The sequence below is a fragment of the Leopardus geoffroyi genome, chromosome E2 (assembly GCF_018350155.1).
Source record: "Leopardus geoffroyi isolate Oge1 chromosome E2, O.geoffroyi_Oge1_pat1.0, whole genome shotgun sequence".
NCBI classification, from domain to species: Eukaryota; Metazoa; Chordata; class Mammalia; order Carnivora; family Felidae; genus Leopardus; species Leopardus geoffroyi.
The window spans coordinates 61,379,131-61,406,502 of NC_059335.1; the positions used below are offsets into that span (position 1 = coordinate 61,379,131).

A 27,372-nucleotide genomic window follows, 5' to 3' on the forward strand; every position below is an offset into this window, starting at 1 on the left:
GCCACCCTCCAGCACCAGGAAAGCTTCACCTGGACCGCACCCTTGGGTAAGAGCCAAAACTACTTTCTCAACCACACCCGGACGCCCAATCCTCAGAAAACCGTGTGACACAATGAACATTGTTCTAACTTGCCAAGTGTCAGGCTGATTTGTTCCATAGCAATGGACGGCCCATCGAAGCAACACAGCAAGCTAAGTTAATAGATTCAGTAAGTGCTGTCCAGAGCTATGAGGGGTAGCAGTACGCAGAGAGGGCGTGGACCCTGCCCTTTCCAGGTGTCCCCCGAGACACTGGTCCAGAATCTCACACCCAGCAGTCTAGCGAAACACGGAGCATACGTGGCTCTTTAGTCACACACACATTTCTATACAGGTTCTTTGCGAGTAGAAATGGACTTTTTATCCCTTTAAGAACAAAATCTGTGATTACAAAATCTCATACCTATGGTGACTAAAACCCAGCTAACAAGCGATAGGAGAAGAAATCACTTCCTGAGAAAGATCTTTAGTTCAGAAACAAAACCTCCCAAAATTCAAAGAAATGAACGAGTTTATTCAAATGCTCCACAAGGAGGTATATCTTATAGAAGACGTCCTGATATTGGCCAAATACCTCGTTGCAGAACAGGTCACTCAGAGCTCTGTGACTCAGCCTTGGCAGCAGGGGCTCAGCAGAGTGACTCTGGGAGCAGTGCCTGCACCGTGCAACCGTGCACCAGGGCCTCAGAGGCCAGGGCAAGCGTGGAAGCACCTGTTCTAAGGAAAGAGAAACAGCTTACTTTCCTTGCCGCCAAGCTGCCCAATTTAGGAAGAAGCAAACAATTGCTCTGATAGGAGAAAGGAAGCCTAGATATTAGAACCGAAAACGGCCCAAAAGATCAATTTCTGTCTTGACTGCCAACATGTCATTCCTGTTTCACAGACAAGGAGGACAGATGGGGAGCAGCTTGCCTGAAGCAGGAACTTGAGAGCCCAGGACCCCCACCAGCCAAGGAACAGCTGCAGGGGTGGGAGCAGCAGAGGTCCTCTCTGCTCCCTCCTTCCACACCCCCCACCAAGGGTCGCCTGGCTCACAAACACACCTGGTGTCGGAGTGGCAATGCAGGAATCTAGGACATGGGACCGCCACCCGTTCACCGTGAGGTTGCCTCCGCCAGTTAAGGGAAGCCGCGTCCTGATGGACACTGAGTGCGCAGAGCCGAGGAAGGACAGTTGAGTAAACAGAGGTTAAGAGGTACAGACAGGGGGCACCTGGGAGCTCAGTCGGTTGAGCATCCGAGTCTCAGGTCATGGTCTCATGGTTCGTGGGTTTGAGCCCCACGAGCCTGCTTGAGATTTTGTCTCCCTTTCTCTCTCGGCCCCTCCCCTGCTTGCTTTCTCAAAAATAAATGAATAAACATTTTGAATAAATGAATCGATAATCTGTTCTTCCAGAATCTCATCTGCTATGACATCCCAGGAATAACTCCCAGATACGAAGGACTTCCGGCTTCATGAGCTGTTTTCACGTACTTTTATTGTATTTTATCTTTATGACGAGACTGTGGGAAACCCAAGGCTGCTATTAGCCTCACTCTGTAGATAATTATTATCCCCATTTTAATGATGAGAACATTGAGGCTCTGAGAAGGTAGTAACTTGCTCAACGTCATAGGAGGAGGACAGAAGCCAGCGTTGTTTCCACAGGGGTTGGCCCCTTGCCACTACCCGGTATTGCCTCCCGCTGACTTGTCAGTCAACAGAGTCAGACCACAGTAACAATTTCGCTTCAGGCACTACTAGCGGGATCCTAGCTTATCCTCTTCCTAAACACATTCCTAAACACATACACATCCTAAACACATGTGTTAGAGGCTTTGGGTGATGAGGGAACAGGGATGGGAGGGGGGCTTGGTCGCTTCCTGTCAGGGCACATTGCACAGCTTTGATAGGGTGCAAGAAACCACTCTCTCGGAAGTTCGGTTCCGGTCACAGGACTGGACGCAGTGAGCCGGAAGGCAGAGAGTGGGTGGGACAATTTAACCAGCAAAGAAAAAAACAGTGGAGGGAAGGCTGGGGAGGAAGGACCAGGGTAGGAGGACATAAAAAACAAAAGGAAAGGCAATGAGTTCAGTTGTGTGAATCACAGGCAGCCCTGGGCCGAGGGGCTGCTCCCTCCACGAACCAGCCACGAATAAGAATCTCTACGGAGGCACCAGTTGCTGGGGAGCTGAGCACCCATAATCCGGACACTGAATTTTAAAAATGTCCCCAAAGGTGCCTGGAAGGGCCAATCGGTTAAACGTCCGACTCCTGACTCTTGACTTCAGCTCAGATCAAGATCTCACCCTTCGTGGAATCAAGCCCAGGGTCAGGTTCCAAGCGGACAGCAGGGAGCCTGCTAGGGATTCTCTCCCTCTCTGCCCCTCCTCTGCTCCCATGCATGCACCAGCACTCTCTCTCTCAAAATGAATAATCACTTAAGAAGTCCCAAAGTTTTCAGCAGTGAGGGAGGGGAAGGATATACAAATCATGCTACTTTTGTAACACATAAGGAACAATGGTGGGGAGCAGCGCAGCCCCAGAAACCAGTCCGACCAGCTCTGAGGCTCTGCACTATCACTCCTTAGCTGTGACCTTGGATGGGATTTAATGTGTTTGAGTCTGTTGCCTCATCTGTAAAGTAGATATTAAAAGTACTTCAGAGTTGTGAATATTAAGAGCATCCGATAGGGAGCCAGGCACCAGTTAGTACTAAGATTGCCTGCAGGAATTTCCAGAATACAGAAAGAAAAGCACATGGAGAGCCTGGGTGGCTCAGTCTGTTAGGCATCGGACTTCGACTCAGGCCAGGATCTCTCCGCTGCTTAGTTTGAGCCCCGCATAAGGCTCTGTGCTGACATCTGAGAGCCTGGAGCCTCCTGCTTCAGAGTCTGTGTCTCCCTCTCTCTCTCTCTCTCTGCCCCTCCCCCACTCATGCTCGCTCGCGCGCTCTCTCTCTCAAAATTAAACATAAAATTTTTTTAAGCAAAAAAGAAACACGTTACCATAACCCTACCTCTGTAAGACATCCACCTAGTTTTTGGTTTTTCTACTCAACAAGCTTTTCAGCTCTGAGCAGTCAGCAGCGTCAAAGCTAAGCACTAAAGCGCTGGGCCTCACGCAGGCTGGGAAAGAGGAGGAAAGGTGCAGACAGCGGCGGCCAGGGGCCGGGTCTGCCTGGGCCAGCGACGAACCAAAAGGCCCCTCCCTCCTGCCTCGGGCTGGGGACGACTTCCAGAAGTCTTCGTGCCCTCCGCAGAAAATAACTAGTTAAGATGGCTATCTGTCCGAAATTAAACGTCCTCAGGACGAGGCTCCTGCCGGCGCAAGGGCGCCCGGCCACCCTCCCTGCTCTGACCGCGAGCCCCGCGGGCCCCTTTCAACTGCCCGGCGGCGCGCTGCCGCCTGACCCCCGGAGACCCGCAGACGGACCAGGGTCCGGTTCCGGTCCCGGGAGGGGGGGTTCGGGGTCCGAGTCCGGGTCCCGTGGGGTGTGGGGGTCGGGGTCCGAATCCCAGTCCCGAGAGCGGGTTGAGTCCGAGTCCGTGTACCGGTCCCGGGTGACGGTCCAGTCTTTTGGGCGCGTCTCTCTCCTTGCTCCGCCCGGGAAAAGGACGGCCGCCCCAGCAGCGGCGCCCCTGGCCGGCGTGGCTGCAGGATGCAGCCCGGCGCAGAGTCACGACACTCTTCCTCCAGGGCTCTATGCGCGGTGCCCCGCACAGGCTGCCACCTAATAAACCCCTAGGTTACGCCAGTCCGGTCGGGGTTGCGGCGGGGCGCCGGGGGCACCGAGCCTTGGCAGCCCCCACCGCGCAGGCGCTCCCGGGTAGCCCGACTGCGCAGGCGCCGCTTCCGCGCCAACATGGCGGCCGTGTTGCTGCTGCTACGTGCCCTCCGTCGGGGCCCGACTGCGGGGCCCGGGCGACTGCGGGGCTCCTCCTCGGGCTGGAGCCCAGGCCTCACCACCGAAGGCGGGAGGAGGTGCCAGCACTTCGTCTACAGGCCTCCGATCCGACTCGCGGGCGCCGGAGGCCAAGCCAAGCAGGTAACCGCCGACCCCAGGCTGGGACCCTGCCCCCTTCCTGAATCTGGGCCGGGCCTCTCCCGCCCCGCCTCCGCCCCGGCTGGGTCCCTCCCCCTTCCCCTGACCCCCCCCCCCCCTCCCCAGCCCCGGCCAGGCCCCTCCCCCTCCCCCATAGGCCTCCCCTGCTCTCCCCGCGCCCCCGCCGGCCCCTGGCCTTCCAGTCCAGTGATGCGGGGTGGTACGGAAGGTCCGGGGCAGCATTGGAGAGACTCCGCACAGGCTCCAGCTTGGATTTTTCCAGCCCTTATTTCCTGTATTGATATTTTCTGCCTGTTTGCCTGAATTCCTGGCATCTTAAAATTGAACCCAGGAGCGCCTGGCTGGCTCAGTCGGTGGAGCGTGAGACTCTTGATCTCCAGGTTGAGTTCGAGCCCTACATTGGGTGTAGAGATTACTTAAAAATCTTTTGTTTTAATTTTTAAAAAATATTTATTTTTGAGGAAGAGAGAGAGAGAGAGACAGTATGAGCGGGGGAGGGGCAGAGAGACAGGGAGGCACAGAATCCGAAGCAGGCTCCAGGCTCCAAGCTGTCATCACCGAGCCCGACCTGGGGGGCTCGAACTCATGAACTATGAGATCATGACCTGAACCAAAGTCGGACGCTTAACCGACCGAGTCACTCAGGCACCCCTAAAAATAAAATCTTTAAAAAAAAATAGATAAATGTGGAGCTCCTGGGTGTCTCAGTCGGTTGAACATCCGACTTCGGCTCAGGTCATGATCTCGCGGCCTGTGAGTTCGAGCCCCGCATCAGGCTCTGTGCTGACAGCTCGGAGCCTGGAGCCTCCTTCCGATTCTGTGTCTCCCTCTCTCTGCCCCTCCCCCACCCATGCTCGCTCGCGCGCGCGCGCGCGCGCTCTCTCTCTCTCTCTCTGTCAAAAATAAATAAACATTAAAAAAATGTTAAAAAATAGATAAATAAATTGAATCTACTAAAAGTTTCACTGATTTTAGCGGAGAACAATTTCACAATTGGCTCATTTGGATCTGATCTCCTGAGGATTAGTTCCAAATAGTACTTGGCGTTCGGTTGGAAGTGGGCTGAGGTTTTGTGAGCCAAACACCATGTGATTGTATTTGACTTTTGTCTTGTAGCTTAACGTGTTAGGAACTCAAATTCACGGAGCATTCTCTGGCCAAGACTGTTCTAGGCTCTGCTCAGGTTAACTCTTCATCCAGAAAACAAAGACCCTAAGTCCTGGTGCCTTTATGGCTGATTTTTTTTACCCAGTCTTAGGAGCTCAGCCTTGACATCCTAGGTCATAATTTATTGTTGTTATTATATTTTATCATAACTTGAGGACCAGTTTGAATTATAATTCTCTTCTTTTCTAGCTTACTGGCTGTCCTTCCTTAACCTGAGGGCAACTGTAGACGTATTACCTTTTTTTCCTGCCTTTTAGTTCCGATGAAAAGGAAGTTCGTGCTTTATTATCATCAGTCTGAACCTGTGCTCCTTTTATGAAAATAACAGATGTAGTCAGGTCACACAGTGTGAAATCTCAGCAGGTTACCTCGCCAGTGGCTGTAATAGTAGTAAAACTAAAGTAACCTGGTTTAAGCAAACTGTTTGGGTCTGACTTTGAAGAATGACCATTTTTGTTTCGTTTTGTTTGCTGTATCTTTCCCACTGATGTTAGTCATCTGTTGGGTCCAGTCCACGTTGCGTGGCTACCTCTTCTATGCCTGCTGCTTCTCACCGAACCAAGAATGTTAGTTTTAGTTAAATGGGACAATAACTTGATAGACTAGGAGTTTGCCTCTTGTTGCTAACGGGAGGTTACGTGTTATGTGCTTGTTACCAGAAAGCATTGAGCAAGATGTTACTTTTCTTGATAGCAGCGGGACAGGGATGAACTAAGGGAGATCAAAACTAAGGGAGATCAAAAGCAGATGAAGAAACTGCCAACAAAGAGAAAAAGTTAAGTTGGATCATTGACCTTAACATAAACGTATTTAAGTGGGAAAATGCTCACCCTGAGAGCAGAGCTTTGGAAAGACAGGCCACTGAGCTGCTGTAGAGCTAGAAACGCTCTGTGTGGAACTGCTGTCTGGAGATGTCAGGGTCAAGGGCCCTGGGCTCTCACAGCTGCCTTGTGTGTGTGTGTTTGTGTGTGTGTGTGTGTGTGTCTGTGTGTCTGTGTGTGTCTGTGTCTCTCTGTGTGCTTTTCCAGACCGTGATTCTTGGGTACAGAGTGGTAGCCAGCGCTCCCTGCCTGCCCCTCGGTATTTCTTGCGCTCACATCACGTTTGACGTTTTGATGTTACATTAAAACTCTGAAATGAGGCTCAGGCCATTCATGTTTCAGGGCAGTGTAAGCACCATAAATGAGCATTGGAGTTGTCAGGAAAGGTCTGGCACAAGGAATCAGTCACACTGCGGTGGTGTGGTGTGGAATGGGTGACCGTCCTCTGTGTTTTCCTTTACAGAACTTGCAGTCGTGCCTGCTGACCCCTACCTGTGACAGATTCCGGGGACTGTTGCTGAAACAGCATCTCATCCAGGATCCAGTCAGACTCTGGAAACTCTTAGGTGTGTATCTTCTGAAATAGAGAATTGATAGGCAAATCCTGTGACATTTGTAAATAAGTTAGGATATCATTGCTAGTGTGACATCGGCAGAGAAACAAAATCACTCAGATGACTTTTGGCTTTTTTTTAATTAAAAAAAATTTTTTATTTACTTTTTATTTGTTTTTATTTTTTATGTTTTTAATGTTGATTTATTTTTTTTCCAACGTTTATTTATTTATTTATTTATTTATTTTTATTTTTGGGACAGAGAGAGACAGAGCATGAACGGGGGAGGGGCAGAGAGAGAGGGAGACACAGTATCGGAAACAGGCTCCAGGCTCTGAGCCATCAGCCCAGAGCCCGACGCGGGGCTCGAACTCACGGACCGCGAGATCGTGACCTGGCTGAAGTCGGACGCTTAACCGACTGCGCCACCCAGGCGCCCCTGATTTATTTTTTAAAAAGTTTTTTTTTAATGTTTATTTATTTTTGAGACAGAGACAAAGGGAGACAGAGCACGAGTGGGGGAGGGGCAGAGAGAGAGGGAGACACAGAATCGGAAGCAGGCTCCAGGCTCGGAGCTGTCAGCACAGGGCCCAACGCGGGGCTTGAACTCATGAACTGCAAGATCATGACCCGAGCTGAAGTCGGACGCTTAGCTGACTGAGCCACCCAGACACCCCGTTTGGCTTCTAATTATTATTGTTGTTGTTGTCGTTTTACTCATTTGCTTATTTTGAGAGAGAGGCGGGTAGAAGGGGCAGAGAGAGAGAAGGGGAGAGGGAAACAAGCAGGTTCTGAGCCATCTGCACAGAGCCCAACTTGGGGCTTGACCTCACCACCCTGAGATCATGACCTGAGCCCATATCGAGAATTGGTTGCTTAACTGACTGACCCACCCAGGCGCCCCCTGGCTTCTATGTATTGTGAGCCCCTAGATGTTGTAAAGAGCAGGTTACAAAAGAGAAGATTGGCTAAGGCCTAATTGCTTCCTTGAGTGGACTTCTTAAAAATTCTGGTGCGTAGCAATGATTGGGCTGCTTAAAAGGATTTTCGTGTTCTCCAGCCAGCTGCCAGAACAGTTAGTAAGGCTCTTCAAACTGTATGTTTTATATGAAGAAGGTAACTAAAAACAGCCTGCAAATAACTTACTCTTAAAATAGTTTGCTTGTTTAACGAGATACTGTGGCATCTTCAAGCGAGATCTGAGGTCAGAGGCCTTAGGATCTTCAGGATTGACACCTGGGACTTTACTCCCCGCTCCATCCAGTTGGAACGGGCAAAAGTGAAACCTCCCAACTCCTAAAATACATGAAATGGCTTGGTTTCCCCGTGTGCTCGGGGAGGGCCACTTGGCAGCAGCTGTTTCGGCATTTAAATCTACACACGTCCCCAGGGACACACGCCTCGCCCTCCAGACAGCCTGACCCTCTTCAGAGGGCCATCAGGGTAGTCTTACTTGCGGTTCTGTGAGCGTTGTGAAGAAAGATCCAGCTCAGTCATGGCTGTGAGACTCTCTTTCCCCTCCTTTTAAACAGCAGTGGAATTAGACGGCGGACAAGGCTGAGCCTCTGGTGTGATGAGTGTTGTGTCCCAGTGGTGGCTACTGGGAGGCTGCTGCACACGTCACAGCCAGTGTGGCTCGTGTGCCCAGGTTCATTAAAGTGGCTGTGTGTGTGGAAGAGGCCGTCCTCCAGCAGACTTCCGACGTTTCCTCAGTTGACATGCACGACTAAGTTTTCTTCCCTGGCTTGCTAACTGCAGTGACGAGACATTCCCTAAGTTGAAGTAGCTTGTTATTCCGTAAGGAGCAGCTGCCGTACTAAAAATGAGGACCCAACAGCCTCAATCTCAGCATGTAGGTTTCGGACGGCTTCTGTTTGGGTTTGGTTATTGGAGAACATACTCTTCTCCTGGGTGCTCCCCCGTAGTGGCAGATCTTGCTAAACGCTGTCCCTGTTCCTTACAGGTGGCACTTATTATTTTAACACGTCCAGGATGAAGCAGAAGACTAAGGACAATGGTAAATCCAAGGCGAGGACCCCTGAAGATGACGAAGGTACCTCTATGTGACGTTCGTAAATAATGGCTGCCCCGGTTGTCTTCACGTGTGTGTTCTGCTCTCCGCAGCAGGAAGTCGGTCTCAGAAGTAGAGGGAGCCCAGGCACCTCTGTCTCTCTTACCCTGAGCACACCTACCCCCAACCTTTGATGTGATCACTGGGTCTTCTCTTCTCCTGTAGAGACAGGCTTCCATCCACACCTGTGTCCCTCGTCATGCCCAGAACGTCCGAAGGCAGGCAGGATTACTGTCCTCTGCATAGAGATGGTGCCTCTCAGGTCTGCCCTGAACTCGGGAGTTCCAGGGTGGGGAGGAAGGCAGCAGGACACCTTGGTGAACCCACCCCCCACACCCCTGCTGAAGCGTGGCCTTGAGAAGCAGTCTCCCCGCCAGAGGAGAGGTTGGGACAGCGTATGGCCTCAAGGAGGGGGCAGAACACATACAACACTCCCGTGTGAGTGACCTCTTTGCCTGTTAGCCCTGCCCCAGCCCCAGTTCACAACGACCTCACGTGTAAACCTTGAGTCTCACCTCCTATGGAATTAGGACTCTGATCGGGCGAAGGGGTGAGGGAAATTAAAAGGTCAGTTTGAATTGACCTCTAAGGTAGAAGCTGGCTGCTTAGAGGTAATGACAGTGGAAACGACTAACCCATAAGAATGACTGGAGTGTACCCAGCACTGTACTACATGATTTCTACATCTTCACAATTAATTCTCTCCTAATTCCCCCGTTATCATTCCCTTTTTATCCCCGAGGACATCGGGTGTCTGTCCTGTGCGGAGTCTGGGGAGGGACACACAGGTAGAGAAGTGGGCGTCTTGTCAAGGACCTTCCTCATACTTAGATGCTGATTTTGTTTTGCTTGTTTTATTATTATTTTTTAAAGTAGTCTCTATGCCCAATGTGGGGCTCAAACTCACAAACCCCAAGATCGAGAGCCGCAGCTGTTCCGACTAAGCCAGCCGGGGGCCCCATCTCCAAGCTCGTGAGAGATGGGTCTTAACTCCCGGAAGCCACCCGTGTGGTCATTGGCTGGGTTCTGTGGAGACATTTCTTAGATATTTCTGGTTTCAAGCTCTGCGCTGATCTCACTGCCGCCTTCGCGGGGCATCCACTTGGGCAGTGGCTCGTTTCTTTCACCCAGAGAGCTCCCCGGGAGCTCAGCTCTTCCCCAGCAGGCTTCTGAACTCGAACACATGCGCGTTTCCCACTGTGGGCTGCTACGTTCGTGTGCGTCCTTCACCCCAGAGGGACTCCCCGTGTTGAAAGGTTTTCGGGGGTGGGGGATGAGGGGTTGGCTTGTCAGGAAATCTGCAGGATTTTGAAACACAAATACTGGTGAGGCTGATATTGGCAGCTATTAAAATTTTTTTCTTCCCAAAAATTAACGTGTTGGTCCAGTGATAGGTAGGTAGCTCAGTGGAACAGAATAGAAAATCCAGTAGCAGAGCCGGGTTTATGTAAGAATTAGGGCGTAACTAGAGTGGCATTTCGTGCAGTCGCAGGAAGGATGGATCGTGTCAGAAATGGTTTGGAACAGTTGCTTCGTGACTTGGAGAGAGACGACATCACACGTACCAAAATAAATCCTGGATGGATTGAATCATTAAATCTAAACAGCAAAACTATAAAAGAATTAGGGGGAAATGTGGCAGAATATGGACACGGGAAAGGCCTTCCTAAATTAAGAAAGAGGTGACAAGGAAGCCAGGGTTTCCTGTAGAGAAACGGGTGCGGGCCTTGTGTGCGCCGTCCCGTTCCTCGTGCTCGGTCCCGCTGATAATCGTGATTTCTGCGGGAGTGGCCGCGGCCCTCAGTCCCGGTGCTGAACCACACGCTTACTGAGCCTGGTCGCCGCCACGGTGCCGTCAGCCAGTGCTGTGGCGCAGGGGACAGCGGGGGCAGAAGTAAATCCCGAGTAGGAGTCTCGCCCACTCCTTCACCGGCGCAGGTGGCAGCCGCACGCGGCTAGAGGGCGTCTGCGTCTCCCCCGCCTTCCCGGAGCGTGTAATACGTGTGAACTTCAGACTGAACGGTAGCGTGCCCTGAGAAAACGGGACGGAGTTCGTGTCTGTTGAGTTTTCATTAGAGGATGATTATTTGTTTAGCCCGCGGATTTTTCCTTCTGGGAGAATCCACTGTGGATTTTCCCCGGCTCTGCCGCCTGTGCGGGCCCGGCTGCCTGTAAGCGCCCCGACCTGCCTGCGTGCAGCAGGCTCAGCCCGGCGTCTGGGCCTCCCGCCTGCTGAGGGTCTGCAGCGAAAGAGCCGGCCGTCGTGGAGGGGAAGTCTGTCTTCGCCGGCGGTGGATGCGTGAACGTTCACCTGTGCTAAGACTGCACAAGGCAGTCCCACACGGGAGCGCGTGTCTGAGTGAGGCGGGGGACTGCGTCAGCATCCTCGTTGCCCGCTTTGGACAGTGTCACCGTCGGAAGCAGCCGGGCTGACAAAGGATGGCTTTGCGGTACCCCTGGGACTCCATGCGGATCCACAGCTATAGGAAAAAGTTCAGCTAAAAAAAGCAGTTGCTGGCATTTCCGGACAACTTTTGAGTTAGTGCTTCTTGGCCCTGAGACGTGAGAACACCCCGTGAGGTAGGGTTCTCGGCCCCATCTGCGTCGGGATCGGTGCCAGGTGATGGCTGGAAAGAGCTGGATCGTCACCGGGATCCCCTGCACCGCTCGCCTCCGAGCTTGCGTGAGCAGTTGACCCGGGGGGGGGTGCCTGCAGAAAGGGTTTCTGGAGGGAAAACCTGGGACAGCTCTGGTAGCTGTGTCCTTGGGCCTCTGGCTTTAGGTGACTGATTCGGGGCACTCTGACGTGATGGACACTACCCCCTGGAAAGGAGTTTTGCCACCAGAATCTCGCAGGGGGTGTGCCCTTTAGGCCGCTGTCCGGTGGGTGGGCAGTATGGTGGCCGGGAGGCAGCAGTGTCCCCTGGGTGCCTGGGGACGCGGGCAGCAGGAGCTGGCCTGTCGGCTCCCTACACGCCTGTCATCGGTGTCGGGAGCCAAAGGAGACGCGTGAGCCAGGGGGACGGGAGCGCCTGAGTGCTGTGCTCACAAGTGCAGACTCAGGCGGCACCCCGGCCATGAGGGGCCGAGGAGGAAGAGGGTCTTCCGGGGACAGGAGACCTCTTTTTGTGTCTGGAGCGTTTAAATGCCATTTCCTCTTCAGAATCTCAGGATCAGATTGTGTTTCCCCTCCTATACCTCAGAAATCTTACTCTGATTTACTTTGAGAGACACAGAGCCTGCACAAGTGGGGGAGGGGCAGAGAGAGAGAGAGAATCCCCGGCAGACTCCGTGCAGCCAGCGCGGAGCCCAACTTGGGGCTCGACCTCGTGACTTTGACATCGTGACCTGAGCCAAAACCAAGAGTCGGATGCTCAACCGACTGAGCCCCCCGGGCGCCCCAAAAATCCTATTCTTATTTAGCCAGTCCTCTAAGTGTCTCACCTCCACATTTCCCTTTACTGTTTCCCTTTGTCTTTCTCGGACTGGCCCTCATGACTGCATACCTGACCAACACCACAGACAGGTGTCTGTTTTTAGACACTTTATTCTTAGTAATTTCTACAGCCAGCGTGGGGCTCGAACGCCAAGCCCGCGATCAAGAGTCGCGTGCTTGGGGCGCCTGGGTGGCGCAGTCGGTTGAGCGTCCGACTTCGGCTCAGGTCACGATCTCACAGTTCGTGAGTTCGAGCCCCGCGTCGGGCTCTGGATGGCCCAGAGCCTGGAGCCTGCTTCCGATTCTGTGTCCCCCTCTCTCTCTGCCCCTCCCCCATTCATGTTCTGTCTCTCTCTGTCTCAAAAATAAAATAAACATTAAAAAAAAAAAAAAAAAAGAGTCGCGTGCTTCACCGACTAAGCCAGCCACGCACCCCCAGGTTTGTGTTTGCTACATTTGGTTTCCTTGGGCTACGGTTTGAGAAGTACACTTAGTGAGTTACAGAAAGCAAATGTTTTCGTGGCCCTGATACACCAGCCAAGTAGCTTTCAGGAGCGTTTACTCACGGGTCCCGCTCGACAGCGTGTGCGGGCCGGTTCCCCGCACCCCGTGCACCCGGGTTCTACTTTGTTGTACGTGCGAATGTACGCAGCACGTGTTTGTGCACGTTTGTAACGATGCTGTCTGCCGGCACAGCCGTCTCTGTGTGTGTGTGAGGTCCTGTCAGGGTGGGCCTGCCGTGTCCGTCTCCTTCTGCCCGGGAGCAGGACTCAGGGCGATTTGGACTCAGAAGCCAGAGCAGGAGTTGTATTGAGAAGCACAGACGATTTTAACCTGCCTTCAGTGAACCGTCCTGACGCCCCAGAGCAGTTACCACTCTGGGCTGGGACCTCCCTGCTCTCTCGCCTGGAGAGTCCTCTGGGAACGTGATGCGCGGCCTCTAGGCCCGGCCTAGATCCTTCTCTCTGAAACAGGCCAGCGGCAGGCAGCTCCGTGTGTCAGAACACCTGGCTGGTATTTGAAAAGGGTTGGGTTTTGGGGAAGAAAGAAGACGTGTGTTTTGGAGCCTAAAGGCAAGCCGTCTTTTTTTTTTTTTTTATGTTTATTTATTTATTTTATTTTATTTTTTTTTTTTCAACGTTTATTTATTTTTTGGGGGACAGAGAGAGACAGAGCATGAACGGGGGAGGGGCAGAGAGAGAGGGAGACACAGAATTGGAAACAGGCTCCAGGCTCTGAGCCATCAGCCCAGAGCCCGACGCGGGGCTCGAACCCACGGACCGCGAGATCGTGACCTGGCTGAAGTCGGACGCTTAACCGACTGCGCCACCCAGGCGCCCCTATGTTTATTTATTTTTGAGAGAGGAAAGCACACGCAAAGCCTGCACGCACGCACACGTGATTGGGGGAGGGGCAGAGGCGGGGAGACAGAGGATCCAAAGCAGGCTGTACAGTGACAACAAAGAGCTCGCTGTGGGACTCAAACCCGCGAACCTCGAGATCATGACCTGAGCCGAAGTTGGACGCTTTTGTTGGCTAAGCCCCCCAGGTGCCCTGTCCAAGCTGTCTTTTGATTTTAAATGTTTGTTTATTTTTGAGAGAGAGAGCACACACGAGCCCAAGCAGGGGAGGGGCAGAGACAGAGGGAGACACAGAATCTGAAGCAGGCTCCAGGCTCCCAGCTGTCAGCAGAGTTCGACGCAGGGCTCAAACTCACAAACTGTGAGACCATCACTTGAGCCCCTGAGCCGAAGTTGGATGCTTAACCGACTGACCCACCCAGGCGCCCCATGATTTTAGAAATTCTTGCAAAAAAGTGCAAAATTATCTTGTTTAAAACCAAGCCATATCTGGGGCACCTGGCTGGCTTAGTTGGTGGGGCATACAACTCTCGATCTCGGGGTTGTGAGTTTGAGCCCCACTTTGGGTATAGAGATTCCTTAAAAAAAAAAATCTTTTTAAAAGCAAATAAATGAAACCAAACCATATTTTTAAAAAATCATAGCCCTGTCTCACAGTCTGCAAACAGATGCATGTGAGTCGCAGAATCGTCGCAAGCCTGTTTCCACGCGGGGCGTGCCAGTGTGCTGGCCAGAGCAGCCAGGAAGGGCAGTGTTGCCACATGGCCTGGGCCCAAATCTGTAAGTGCTTCCAGTGGACTCGTGCCCCGCGACCGCTGGCCAGGAACCAGGGATGCACAACAATTTGTGTGTGAGTGAGAGCCTGCCGATCACACAAAGCTTCTAAAACAGAGACGTTCATCCTGCTGGTGGAGTCTCACCCAGTTTGCCCAGTTTGGGGACTCTCAATATTATTAACTAGAAAACAAGATGGGAATTCAATAGACCAATTAAGTAGAAAATTACACTGAAATACATGGTCTCTACCTACTCACCGAGAACATAAATTTGCTTTCTAAAATAACTGCTACCTTTATTTAGTTGCCCTTTGTGACTGAGCTTTACATACTGGATAGGCTCTTATAGCGGCGCCTGGGTGGTGCAGTCGGTTAAGCGTCCGACTTCAGCCAGGTCACGATCTCGCGGTCCGTGAGTTCGAGCCCCGCATCAGGCTCTGGGCTGATGGCTCAGAGCCTGGAGCCTGTTTCCGATTCTGTGTCTCCCTCTCTCTCTGCCCCTCCCCCGTTCATGCTCTGTCTCTCTCTGTCCCAAAAATAAATAAACGTTGGATAGGCTCTTATAGCCCGTTCTTTTTTTTTTTCTAAGTTTATTTATTTTGAGAGAAAGAGCATGAGTGTGCATGAGTGAGGGGAGGGGCAGAGGGAGGGGAGAGAGAATCCCAAGCAGGCTCCGAGCTGTGAGCGCAGAGCCTGATGCACGGCTCAAACTCATGAGGTCACGACCTGAGCCAAAATCAAGAGTCGGACGTTTAACCCACTGAGCCCCCCAGGCGCCCCCGTTCCAGTCTAAGAGAACATCTAAAATGCGCTTTCAGGTTTTCAGAACAGTTGCGGACACAGCCTTCTCCATAAGCTTCATTTTGTGTTTAAGCTGCCTTAAAATGCCTTTCAGCTCCTCTAAACTGTTGGGAGACGAGGGTGTGTTTGTGGACGGCTCCAGCTCCAAGCGGCACAGGGGGAAGCGGGCGGCACCGGTTCCGGTGCGCGTGCGCTTGGGCTGAGCCCTGTGTGCTGGGTCCCCCTGCTCCGGGAGTGGGCCTCTGCTCTTCCCCCAAGTGGACGCTTGTGTTTGTGCCGGAAGGAGCAAATGGTGGAAACTTTGGTGGCCGAGCGAGGTCGGGGCCGTGGTGAGCAGAAGTGGTGAAGGCATCATTAATGACAGGCCTGGTTGGAGTCTGGGTGGCGTGTCGGGAGGACGGGCCGTGCCGCACAGGTGAGGGCCGCACGGCAGCCTGGTGTGTGAACGGAGGCGCCGGATCCTTCCAGGGACTGGGCTGGGTGGGCTAGTGAGATGACAGCGTCACGCAAATGAGAGGGTTTACCCGATTGGCTGTTTTGGGAGGAAGACTGTGGCCTGGCCTCTGGTGGCTGCAAGCAGGACTCTCCCGTCTGCGCTCTGGGCCTGAGGGAAGCAGCTTCTGAACGTCCTTCTGGCCTCCTGGTCCACTTGCTCTCCCTCCTTCTGGGAGCCTCTCCCTGGTGCCCGTGCTGGGAGCTGCTTCTCTGAGTCCCCTGTGCCGTGGGCTCTCCCCTCCCGCCCCGCCTCCACACGCTGCCGCTCGGGCCACCTTACCTCCCTGGGTTTCTGCACACCCCAAGCCGGGGCCGAGTCTCGGGTCCTCCTCTCACCCCTAAGAATGGGCACGATGCAGTCCATACCCTGAGTAGGGTATCAGTAGCCAAGCAATGTGATTTGGGTGAAGAGTTGGTCTTTGGGAACATTCTTGAATTAAGTGGACCCCACCATCTGTCCACGGACTAAACTGTTTAAATGTGTGGCTGTGGGGGAGGGGAGGCAGGTGTCTGGTTGTTATTAAAGACTTGCACGTGTGCGCACAGCCCGCCGGTGATCACGCCAGGTCGGGGGGGGGGGGGGGGGGGCGTCGGCCGTGCTTCCGGCCGAGGGCTGACGGTGGAGACGTAGCACACGCTGGTCCCGGGAAGTGGAAAACCCTGGTTTTGTGCTCCACGCGGACGGCGAACGGGGTGCTGGTGGCCCAGCTGGCATGTGATTAGTATGTGTCTCAGGCCACTTTGTTGAAAACCGGCCGACACGCAGGGCCGGCCTCCTCGCCCCTGTGCTCTCCTGCCGCCCCGCCTGCGGCCTCTGTCTCACGGTCCCCCGGTCGCCCCGCCCGCAGAGGAGAGGAGACGCAAGGAGAGAGAGGACCAGATGTACCGCGAGCGGCTCCGCACCCTGTTTGTCATCGCCGTGGTCATGAGCCTGCTGAACGCGCTCAGCACCAGCGGGGGCAACATTTCCTGGAACGACTTCGTCCACGAGATGCTGGCCAAGGGCGAGGTGCAGCGCGTGCAGGTGGTGCCCGAGAGCGACGTGGTGGAGGTCTACCTGCACCCCGGAGCCGTGGTGTTCGGGCGGCCTGTGAGTGCGGGCGGGCCCCTTTCCGTCCCCCCCCCCCCCCCGCCCTGAGATCCCGTGATTGGGGGAGGGGGTGTTGTCCCAGACGGGAGCTGGGGGCCCGCGGCTGCGGTGGCCGCGTACGGAGAGGAGGAGGAGGAGGAGGAGGAGGGGACGTGAGCCAGCGGTGGCCCCGACGTCCCGCTCTGTGGGTCTGGCGCTGGCTGCAGGCTGGCACGTGGGGCAGCTTTGGCGGATGCTGGTGAGTTGAGGTGCCAGGGTTGTTGGGGGGATTCCCTGGGGGCCGGGGGCAGGAGCCTGCCCTCCCTGTGAGGGTGGCTGAGAGGTGGGGTTGGGCAAGGGCTGGCCCTCGGACGGGAGGGAGGGAAGAGCAAGCAGGGCCTGCTTACCTCCCCGCCTCGGGTGCTCCCGAGGGGGAGGAGGCGTCAGACGGGTGGGACTCGGTCTCAGGGAGAGGGCTGGGCGTCAGTGTGGGGCACTGGGCCCCGGAAGCCGACTGTGGAAACCCCACTCTGAGAGGGAACCGCCGTCCGGTCCCCGCCTCTTGGTTCCCCCACCCCCCACCCCATAACCACACCCCCGGCAGGCCCAGGAGAGGTAGCGACACGAGACTGTTTTCCAGAACACTTTTCCCTGATCCCGTTTGCTAGTCATCTCTGTACGGACGCTCAGAGCTGGGTTAGATGTTTGATCCACGGTCCTGTCGTGTTTTAGTCTCCTTCCTGTTGTTTGTTAGAGGTTTGGACAGCGGGAAAAGGAGACCAGGTAGAATGCTGGGAGACGGGCGTTCAGTGTGGACATACTGTGCGCACTTGGGGCACAAGTTTACTCGTGGGCGTAGGACTCTGTCCCTTAGGACAGCACCCTGGGCGCTGCTAGGGCTCTAGAGAGCTGTTTGTCAGTTTACACGAGCTTGTGACTTAGTTGTGGGGGACAGCCCCCTCCCGGCCCTGACTGCTGTGTGACCTGGGTGACCTTGCAGAAGCAAGTGGGTCGTCCAGGGCCAGGCGGTCAGAGAGAAGATGGGGGACTTGAAACGCTTTCTGGAGTCATACACTTTGCTCTTGGTTCTGGGATAGAAAGGAGGACATTGCTGTGCCTCTCCATTCCGTTTCCACGGCCGGGCCGGGTGTGTGAGGGACAGGGGCATGAAGTCCACATCAGACGTTTGGGTCTGTGGGGTCAGTCCAGCACAGACCGTGATCAGGGTGTTGTGGCCGGTGGCGCCCCTGTCTGCTTCTCCCATCTGGCCTTGTGACCCCACGACATCTTCTGAGGTTCTTAAGAGCCAGGGGGAAATCTGGCTGCTCCGTGTAGATTGGAAGAGTGTGTTTAGAAGCTGAGCCTGGAACGGCTTAGTTCTAGAAAGCATTTGGACCAGGCCCTCAGGAGCATGGTGTGGGACTGGCAGGACACCGTCTAGGCTGCTGGAGATCATCAGGACGGCTCACAGAGAAGGCATTTGGGGGCCCAGCGTGGACTTCGGGCCACACTGCCGCCTCTCAGGGAAGCCTGTGCCCCTGGAGGCGGCGGTGACGTCACGCCAGGACACTCCACTTGCTCGCTCCCTGAGCCTCCACCCGGGAAAGGCTTCCCGAGGACACAGAAATCCACTTAGCTGATTTGCTGATTTCAGGGTCAGCCAGCGGGCAGGTGTGAAACCTGTGCTCTGGCCTTAGACTTGCCTGCATCCCGGCGGGGAGCTCCGGCCTGTCGTGTGTCTCTGTGCTCTGCACGCACAGCCGAGGCTCGGTGGGGGGGGTCAGTGTGGAGCACACCCTCCCTTTTCTTAAAATGTCCCCATTCCTGAAGATAGAGAAAGCACACGTATTGAAGTTTTGCTGGAATTGTGACGCAGAGGTAGTTTCTGACCCGCAGATGAACCTTCTGCTGCTGGAGCCCTGCAGCGTCTGGGGGTCGTCCGTCTGGCCCGTGTGTCACTCGCACCACCTGTGCTCTCTGCCCCAGCGGCTGGCCTTGATGTACCGGATGCAGGTGGCAAACATCGACAGGTTTGAGGAGAAGCTCCGAGCCGCTGAAGACGCCCTGAACATTGAAGGCAAGGACAGGATCCCGGTCTCCTATAAGCGGACAGGATTCTTTGGAAAGTATGCTGGTCGTTATTTGGCCCCTGAACTAAACCAGGCGTGGCTCTGTCATGTGCTAACAAAGCACACACACTGGAAAGTGGCCTGGCCTGCACGAAGCAGACCCCCGTGTGGGAGGGCGAGTCCGGGACCACGTGTGGGGAGGGCGTCCATGGGTCTGTGGCTTTTCTTGATCCAGCACGTCGTGGGGCCGTTGTCTTCTACAAACGGGAAAGTGGAACAGAAAGGGAGAAGCGGGCCCGTCCGGTAGAAATCCCTGCTTCCGTGCGGCCGACGGAAGCGGGGACCGTTTGGGCCCGTGGGACCTACAGACTCAGCGGGACACATTAGCTCCCAGTCATGGCGTCTCGCCGCACACTGGGCCCGGCAGCGGCCGGAGCTTGCATGCAGAGGCTCGCTGCTGACTGGCAGACACCGCTGAGGCGCTGAGCTTCCTGTGCGGTGGCGGGTCTCTCCCGCAGGTGCAGGGCCAAGGCTGGCGGGCGGCGGGAGGGCGGGCTGGCGCCCTAGCGTTCACTCGGTTTCCTGCTCTGCGTGTTTTGCCGTCCCATCCAAAACCGGTGGCCTACTTCGGCACACGTGAAAATCGGTTCTTGCTGGGCGTTATCGGTAGACTCTGGAGGACGGGGTGAGCGTGTCGTGTCCACGTCCTGGCCTTGCGCCGTGGGGAGACGCTCCACCTGCCCATGTGGGAGAAGGTCACGAGAGAGCAGAGTTGGACGAGGAAACCCATTTTCACAACCACTCACTCTGCACGCTGCGCTCGGAGTGCGGGTCGCTCTTCCCATCTCTGAAGTGTCCGTGGCCCCGGACTTCGCGAGGCGTGCCCGTGGGCTTCCTGCCCGTGACTGACTCTCTGTCCCGCTAGTGCCCTCTACGCCTTGGGGATGACCGCAGTGGGCCTGGCCATCCTGTGGTACGTGTTCCGTCTGGCTGGGATGACAGGACGGGAAGGAGGACTCAGTGCTTTTGTAAGTTGGGCACGTGCCACCCATCCCCCTGCACCTGTGTTCTGTCCCGTCTCCCTGCACATGTGCTCTGTCCCGCGTCCCTGCACGTGAGGTCTCTCCCATGTCCCTGAATGTGTGGTCTGTCCCATCTCCCTGAACGTAAGGTCTGTGCCGCATCCCTGAACGTGTGCTCTGTCCCATCTCCCTGAACGTGTGCTCTTAGGGTCTGTCTGTGCTTGCTGAGTATGGCTCCCAAGAGTGAGCACGCAGTGAAGGCTAAGCTGTCACAGAGGCCAGCCTGGAGCCGTGGCCTGCCAGCTCCTCTTTGTGCCTGGCCGACTAGGGGATCCACCTGAGGCCCGCTCTCCCCCTGGCTCGTGGGGCAGCTGAGCCAGGCCAGTGTATAGGCCAGTTTATTCTGCTGTTTCGGTAGCTGGGCATGACTGTTTCTTTGGTTTCTCCTACTTGCTAAGATGCTGCGTATTTTTTAAGGCTGGCAACTGAGCCAGCCAGATGCCCCAAACCTAAATACACTTTTTAAAAATTTTATTTTAAAGTTTATTTATTCAGAGAGAGAGAGAGAGAGACAGACTCCACAGTGAGATCATGACCTAAGCCAAGTTCAGACACTTAACTGGCTGAGCCATCCAGGCGCCCTGCCCCCCCCCCCCCAAATACACTTTAAAAGCATTCTCTTGGGGCATCTGGCTGGCTCAGTTTGAGGAGCATGCGACACTTGATCTTGGGGTCTTGAATTTAAGCCCTGCGTTGGGTGTAGAGATTACTTAATGTGTACACACACACACACACAGCGTCCTCTTGTGGTAGCCCTCGTTGTAACGCAAACCCTCCCTGGCGGGGAGCATGTGGCCGGTTAGCCCATCAGCAGCAGAGCTGAGGGGCCCAATCCCCGGCTGCAACAGGTCTGCAGACGGCACCACCAGCCCCTTCCCTGAGAACCGAGACCAAGAGTGTGTTCCTGGCTGTAGCTGAACGCTCACACTCTTTGAAGGGTGTCTCATCATGGGCTCGGGCTGTATTTTACTCGGCCAGTTTCACCGTTCTTGTGTATTTAGGGCTGTTTATTTTTACTGTCTTATTTAAATAGCACTGTGATAAATTCAGCGCACACGTTTTCTGAGCGCGGGCATGTCTGTGCGCCTCCTGAGGCAGAACTGAGCTCAAGTTTGCGCCCCTCACTACGAGCTTTCTCTTGCCTGGTTGCTTTCCAGAAATTTACCAGCCAACATTTCTACCGAACTTTCCTAGAGCTCGGTGTTATCTACATTGCTTTTATAATCAGAGTATTACACAGTAGCGGGAAAAATCATATAGAAAAATACAGTTTATGTGCAAAAGACATAGTTAAACTACCTTGTTTGGGCGGGGGGTGGTTTTACATCTTTTTTTTTTTTTTTTTTAAAGCAAACCGTTAAATACTAGATAACTTTCTTACTGTTCATGACGCACAAGAAACATTTCCCTTCACATGCGTGGGAGGGGGTGTGGGAGAGGGGACCCTGGGCCGAGCGGAGGTGGGGCCCAGGGACGCTCACGTTCCCTGTTGTGCTGAGAGGTCACGGCACCCTGTCCTTTGTTCTCTCTGCCCAGAATCAGCTTAAGATGGCTCGTTTCACGATTGTGGACGGCAAGATGGGGAAAGGAGTCAGCTTCAAAGATGTAGCAGGAATGCACGAAGCCAAACTAGAAGTCAAAGAGTTCGTGGATTATCTGAAGGTAGGCGTGCCTGCCGAGCAGGAGGCAGGTGAGCACCATCCTGGAGGAAAGACCCGAAGTAGTCAGGTGGTGGGACCCAGTATTAAACCCGCCGTGCAGGCCGAGTGCACAGTTTTCAACCAGTAGGAGGGCCGAGAGCCCACCGCCGACTGCAGCCTAAGCCGTCTGGGACACCCGGTCAGTCCCGGACTGACTTGCGCCAGAACCGTGTGAACCATAGCTGATTCGTGACCGCGCATGAGCTGATCTCCATGTGTCCTGTCTTGAAAGTTCTCTCGGCAACACCTGTGATCAGCGCTGCGTTGTCTGCTGCTTTTCCAGAGCCCAGAGCGCTTCCTTCAGCTCGGCGCCAAAGTCCCAAAAGGCGCGCTGTTGCTCGGGCCCCCTGGCTGTGGGAAGACCCTTCTGGCCAAGGCAGTGGCGACGGAGGCCCGGGTGCCCTTCTTGGCAATGGCTGGCCCGGAGTTCGTGGAGGTCATTGGAGGTTGGTGTTGCCTGGGGGGCTGCGGACAGGACCGTCTGTGCAGGATGGATGGCTCTGCCGTCACACGCCCTTCCTCAGGTGGCGGCCGGCCGGGGAATCGGGGGCACAGAGAGGCAAACAGAAGCCCCATGCTCCTGGGAATGCCGCTGGTGTAGAGAATTGGGCAGCGATGTTCTCTGAAGCCGCCTCCATGCGCGGCCTGGGGGTCCACGAGGGGGCGAGTACCGCCAGGGTGACTCTCCTGAGGCTTCGTTGTCCTCCGTGGGCCATTCTGGCCCCTGGCGCAACAGTTGGGCTCCCCTCCCGTCCCCCGTTCCCCGCCCGGTCCTCCGTGTCGCCTTAGGCCTCGGCGCTGCCCGTGTGCGGAGCCTCTTCAAGGAAGCCCGGGCCCGGGCGCCCTGCATCGTGTACATCGACGAGATCGACGCCGTGGGCAGGAAGCGCTCCACCACCATGTCTGGCTTCTCCAACACGGAGGAGGAGCAGACCCTCAACCAGCTCCTGGCGGAGATGGACGGTGGGTGCCCCCTCCTGTGCAGGGAAGGGGTTCTTTTCCTGAGACCCACTCGCGGGGTGGACCACGCGGCTCACGCGTGTTGTTCGGGAACACGCACCGATGCCCACGTACACGGGCTGCGTCTCTCTGCCCAGGAACCTGCCGCAGGTGAGGGTGCCGTCAACACGCTCCCTAGTAGCTGATTCTGAGACCAGGCCACTGTCAGAGCTATTTGTCACCTTGTCGCACTCAAGAAACACAGGTTTTAATTTTAAAAAGTCAAGGTCATGGTAGAAAAGAAAGAAAAACCTGGGAACAAAAAAGGGCAGGGCAGGGCATGGTTTCCAGTCTTGGATAAACCCAGGTGATGGTGTTGTGCGCACCCCGCGGCCCGATGCAGGAAAGGTAGCACAGGGCGCTTGGCTGCCCCAGGTGGAGGCACATGGGACTCTTGGTCTGGGGGTTCTGAGTGACACGGAATGGTTTTTCTTTTCGGTTACTTTCGTAAGATTTTGGGGTTTTTTTGGATAGACATTGTATGTTTACTTTATTTTTATTTATATATTCCTTGAAGATTTTATTTTAAGCAATCTCTATACCCAACGTGGGGCTCGGACTCAGGACCCCGAGATCCAGAGTCGCAGGTGCTCCACTGACTGAGCCAGCCTGGTACCCGCTTATTTTTATTGATACGTGGCATTTACCTTTTTTTTTTTTTTTTTTAACTTTTTTTTTAACGTTTATTATTTTTGAGAGAGAGCGAGTGGGGAGGGGCAGACAGAGAGGGAGACACAGAATCGGAAACAGGCTTCAGGCTCTGAGCTGTCAGCACAGAGCCCGACGTGGGGCTTGAACTCACGAACCGTGAGATCATGACCTGAGCCGAAGTCCGGACACTTAACCGACTGACCCACCCAGGCGCCCCGAAATTTACCATTTTAACCATTTATTAGTGTTATTCTCTCTGTTGTGCAACCACCATCTACCTCTAGAACCTTCTCATCTTCCCTGACTGGAACTCTGTCCCCATTAAACAGCAGCCTCCCAGCCCTTGGCAGCCATGCCACTTTGTGTCTCCACAGTCTGAGTCTTCTTGGACCCTCCTGTGGGTGACTCCTACTGCTGTTTGTCCTTCTGTCACTCACCCAGTGTGATGTCCTCCGGCTTCTGCCATGCTGTGGGGCGAGGGCTTAATTTTTTTTTTTTTATGTTTATTTACTTTGGGAGAGAGCAGGTGGGGGAAGGGCAGAGAGAGAGAATCCCAAGCAGAGCCCAACATGGGGCTTGAACTCATGAACCGCGAGATCATGACCTGAGCTGAAATCAAGAGTCAGATGCTTAACTGACTGAGCCACCCAGGTGCCCCTTTATGTATTTATTTCATTTATTATTACTTTAAAAATTTTTTACGTATTTATTTTTAAGTAGATTGCACACCCAACATCGGACTGAGATCAAGAGTCACGCACTTCACTGACTGAGCCAGCCAGGCACCCCGGTCTGGTTGTCTTTGTAATCGAATGACAAGTGTCTCTCTCTCTCTGTTCCTCCTTCCCTCACGCTCTGTCTCTGTCTCTCTCTCTCTCTCAAAAATAAACATTAAAAAAAAATTTTTTTTAAAAAGGGGCGGCTGGGCGGCTCAGTCCGTTGAGTGTCTGACTTCGACTCAGGTCATGATCTTGTGGTTCATGAGGTTCAAGCCCCGCGTCCGGCTCTGTGCTGACAGCTCAGAGCCTGGAGCCTGCTTCTGATTCTGCGTCTTCCTCGCTGTCTGCCCCTCTCCCACTCACGCACGCGCACCTTCTCTCTCTCAAAAATAAACATTAAAAAAAAAAAAAAAGAATGACCGACATCTGCGATATCGAGTGGACAAGGGAGAACTGGCCATTGGAAGTCATCAGATGACCAGGTGGCCGTCCAAGCTTAAAGTGCCCTCTAGTCCCTGTTTGCCCTCCGGCTCCTGCAGATGCCCGTCGAGCACTAGATCCCTGGGTGCGAAGGGGCTGTGGGCGTGCACGCCTGCCCCCGCTTCTTCAGGCTGGTTTTCTGACCTGTGCGGTGTGGAGAGAGTGTGTGACCCCCCTGTGACTCTGTGGCCCGTGTGCCACAGCTCATCATTGCAGGTGAGATGAAGGCACTCAGAGGTGAAGGCCCCCACATGCCTCCCAGGGGGCCCACGGGAGGCCCACACAGGCCTTCCTGCTCATATCGGTGTTTGCACTTGAAGGCCGAGCCCCCGTTTTGGGGCAGACCCGAGCTCACCAGGAAGCATTTATCAAACGGTGGCTTCCTCTGAGCCCACCCTCTGTGCTGCCGTGAATAGGGCTGCTTCCGGCCCAGGCCCACGAGCGCCCAGGAGCCCTGACTGAAGCCCCTTGTTGGGCTGGGCCGGCGGTGAACGGGTCCTTTTGTGTGCGGACACAGCGCGCATTCTTCGCCCTTCACATGAGTCTGAGGGGTCTGTGTCAGTCCTCCCGGCGGGGCGGTGACGCTGTGCGGGTCGTGGGAAAAGCTCACCAGGAAGGGCCGCCCGCCCCCCCCCCCCCCCGACTCATGAGTCGGGGGAGGTGGCCCTACCGGAGGGCCAGGCCCCAGGGGACAGGCACCTGCGCGGAGCGCGCTGGGGTCAGCGTGACTCGGTACCTCTGTACGGTTGATCAGCAGAAAGAGGGCTGTGTGCTGAGTGCCCCTTCCCCGTGCCTTCACCGGAGCTTCTGTGTTAGCAAGAGCGTGTGGGGACGTGAGCTGCGTTCTCACGTGGAGTCAGAAAGTCCCAGCTACCACCCACATGGCCTTTTCCATTTTAGTTTCCTTTAATCTGTTTGGAGAAAGCTTGAGTTGGGGAGGAGCAGAGAGGGAGAATCCCAGGCAGGCTCTACACCGTGAGTGCGGAGCTGGACGCGGGGCTCGAACACCCGAACTCGGAGGTCACGCCCTGAGCCGAAGTCGGGTGCCCCGCCCACTGAGTCGCCTGGGTGCCCCCCCACCCCTGCCCCTTGGCCCACGGACGTCTGTTTGCCCCAGCTCCATTTGCTGAAAAGGCTGAACTGCTTTTGTGCGCTGCCAGCGCTTAGCGGGGTCTGTAGAGTCTGGCCTCCTGGCCCGCGGAGGTCTTCTGCAGGCCCGCGCCTCCGCCACGCCGCGGGGCCCCCCGCACGCACCACGCGGCACAGACTCGTGCGGGGTGGCACCTCGCACCGTGTTCCCCTCGACCGATGGGGCTGCGGCTGCCGTGCTCCGTTTGCTTCGCCCACACCCGCCAAACCCTTTTCTGAGAGTTGGGTGGGAACACACCTCCTAGGACAGCCAGAGCGGAGACGCGTGGCGTGCCGGGGCGGGGGGGCACAGCAGCCGGAAGCGTGAGCCGACCCACGCTCGGCCAGCCGCCCTGGGAGACAGAACTGAACTCACACCTCCCCTCTGGCCCGGCGCTCACGCGCCCGCCTGCGGCCCCAAGAAAGGCCCGCTTACGTGTGGCAGCTGGAAACTCCCCGCGTGCAGCTTCTAAACCGAGCCTGCGTGTCCTTGCCATGGTTACCGTGAAGCAAAGGAAAGAAACTGAGTGCTCACACACCGCCGTTCGGATGGATCCCGAGGGAATTCTGCTGAGCAAAAAGGGCCAGCGTCAAGCGGCTACGGGTTGTACGGGAGCACTTACGCCAGGCTGTCAAAGTGACAGAATCCCAGAGACGAGAACAGACGGGTGGTGGGGTGGCCGTGGAGCAGGCCTGCGTACCGCGGGGACGTGGAGAGAGGCGGGCAGGGGGGTCGCGTGCAGGGGACCTGCAGAGAAGAAAGCTCCTGGCCGAGTGCGTTAGTCGAGGCGCTGAGAAGGCTCTGCCCTGCACGGCCAGCTTCCTGGCTCTGAGCGACCCTCGAAAGGACTTCTCTGTACCCAGCTGCACCTGTGCATCTGTAACTAGGTCAAAATGCAAAGTTTCTAGAGCAATCCGTCCAGCCCCGGGGGCTATGCCCTCTACGTGGTGGTGACCCCAGTGACGCAGGGTGCCCGGCCTGAGTGAGAGGGGCTGGCTCTGCGGGGAGGTGGAGCTGAGACCCGCCAGCAGAGCTCTGAGCGCTCCCGCAGCTCGTGCTGGGGCTGGCTGGCACCGCTTGCGCCCCTGCCCTGCCGCTGCTCTTCCGCAGCCATCGCTCCCACCGTCGTCCCATGTGTCTTCAGTTCACGTGACTTCGGAATTCCGTGTCCGTGGCCTTCGGGAATCCTGGCAGGGCCCTCTCTCCAGTCAGCCTCTTGTTTGCCGGGTGTCCCAGGTTGACTTCTCCTAACACCACGGTGCAGGCAGGTCGAACACAGGGGGACACGCTGCGTGTGCTGGCTGGTGCTGGCTGGTTTCCGGCTTCTTTTCAGAAGTCACGGTTATGTGCTGCACTCTCCCCTGACACAGAAATGTCAAGTAGGCATCCCGGCTTGTTGCCTTCCATGGAGAATGCACACATACAGGGTTCTCGAGGATCTCCTTGGGAGGTGGGTGTGGTTTGGGCGTCCTAGTGGCTGCTTCTCGGTGACTCAGGGGTCAGTTCCTTGGTACGGTGGGTCCCAGGCCCGTGCACTCGGCCAGGCCCCTCACTGCTGTCATGCAGAGTGGAGTCCGTGACAGTCGGCTGGGAGATGGCAGTGCCTAACACTCAGGCCATAATTCTGCAACCGTTCTTTTAAATTTCACTTAAGACAGGTAGTTTTAAGTTATATTTGTCAGTGTCAACTTATCAAGATTTTTTTTACTAGCAAAAGATCAGGATGTCTTCATTTTCCTTATTGTTTAAGTGGGCTCTACGCCCAACGTGGGCTTTGAACTCAAGACCCTGAGATCAAGAGTTGCTCTGTTGCTCTGTTGACCGAGTCAACCAGGTGCCTCCGGCATTTTTCACTCTATTCCGGAACTTGTCAAGCATACATCAGAGCAGAGAGAGATGTGCGGCAAA

The 27,372-nt window shown here is 55.2% G+C and overlaps 1 protein-coding gene across 5 annotated transcripts in view; it reads left to right on the forward strand.

Annotated features, from left to right (window-relative positions):
* Positions 1-3,804: 3,804 nt before the first annotated feature.
* The window catches only part of SPG7 (SPG7 matrix AAA peptidase subunit, paraplegin), a 32,868-nt gene continuing 9,300 nt past the window's right edge, over positions 3,805-27,372 (forward strand). The window contains exons 1-9 of one of the 5 annotated variants that reach the window (XM_045440040.1): positions 3,805-4,066; positions 6,536-6,638; positions 8,590-8,679; positions 16,415-16,656; positions 18,532-18,761; positions 19,630-19,732; positions 21,323-21,448; positions 21,770-21,932; positions 22,276-22,449. In XM_045440040.1, coding sequence (XP_045295996.1) covers positions 3,884-4,066; positions 6,536-6,638; positions 8,590-8,679; positions 16,415-16,656; positions 18,532-18,761; positions 19,630-19,732; positions 21,323-21,448; positions 21,770-21,932; positions 22,276-22,449 — 1,414 coding nt within the window. In that variant the 5' untranslated portion in view covers positions 3,805-3,883. The remainder of the gene's footprint in view (positions 4,067-6,535; positions 6,639-8,589; positions 8,680-16,414; positions 16,657-18,531; positions 18,762-19,629; positions 19,733-21,322; positions 21,449-21,769; positions 21,933-22,275; positions 22,450-27,372) is intronic. The other 4 variants (XR_006702088.1, XM_045440037.1, XM_045440038.1 and 1 more) reach the window with 4 other exon arrangements.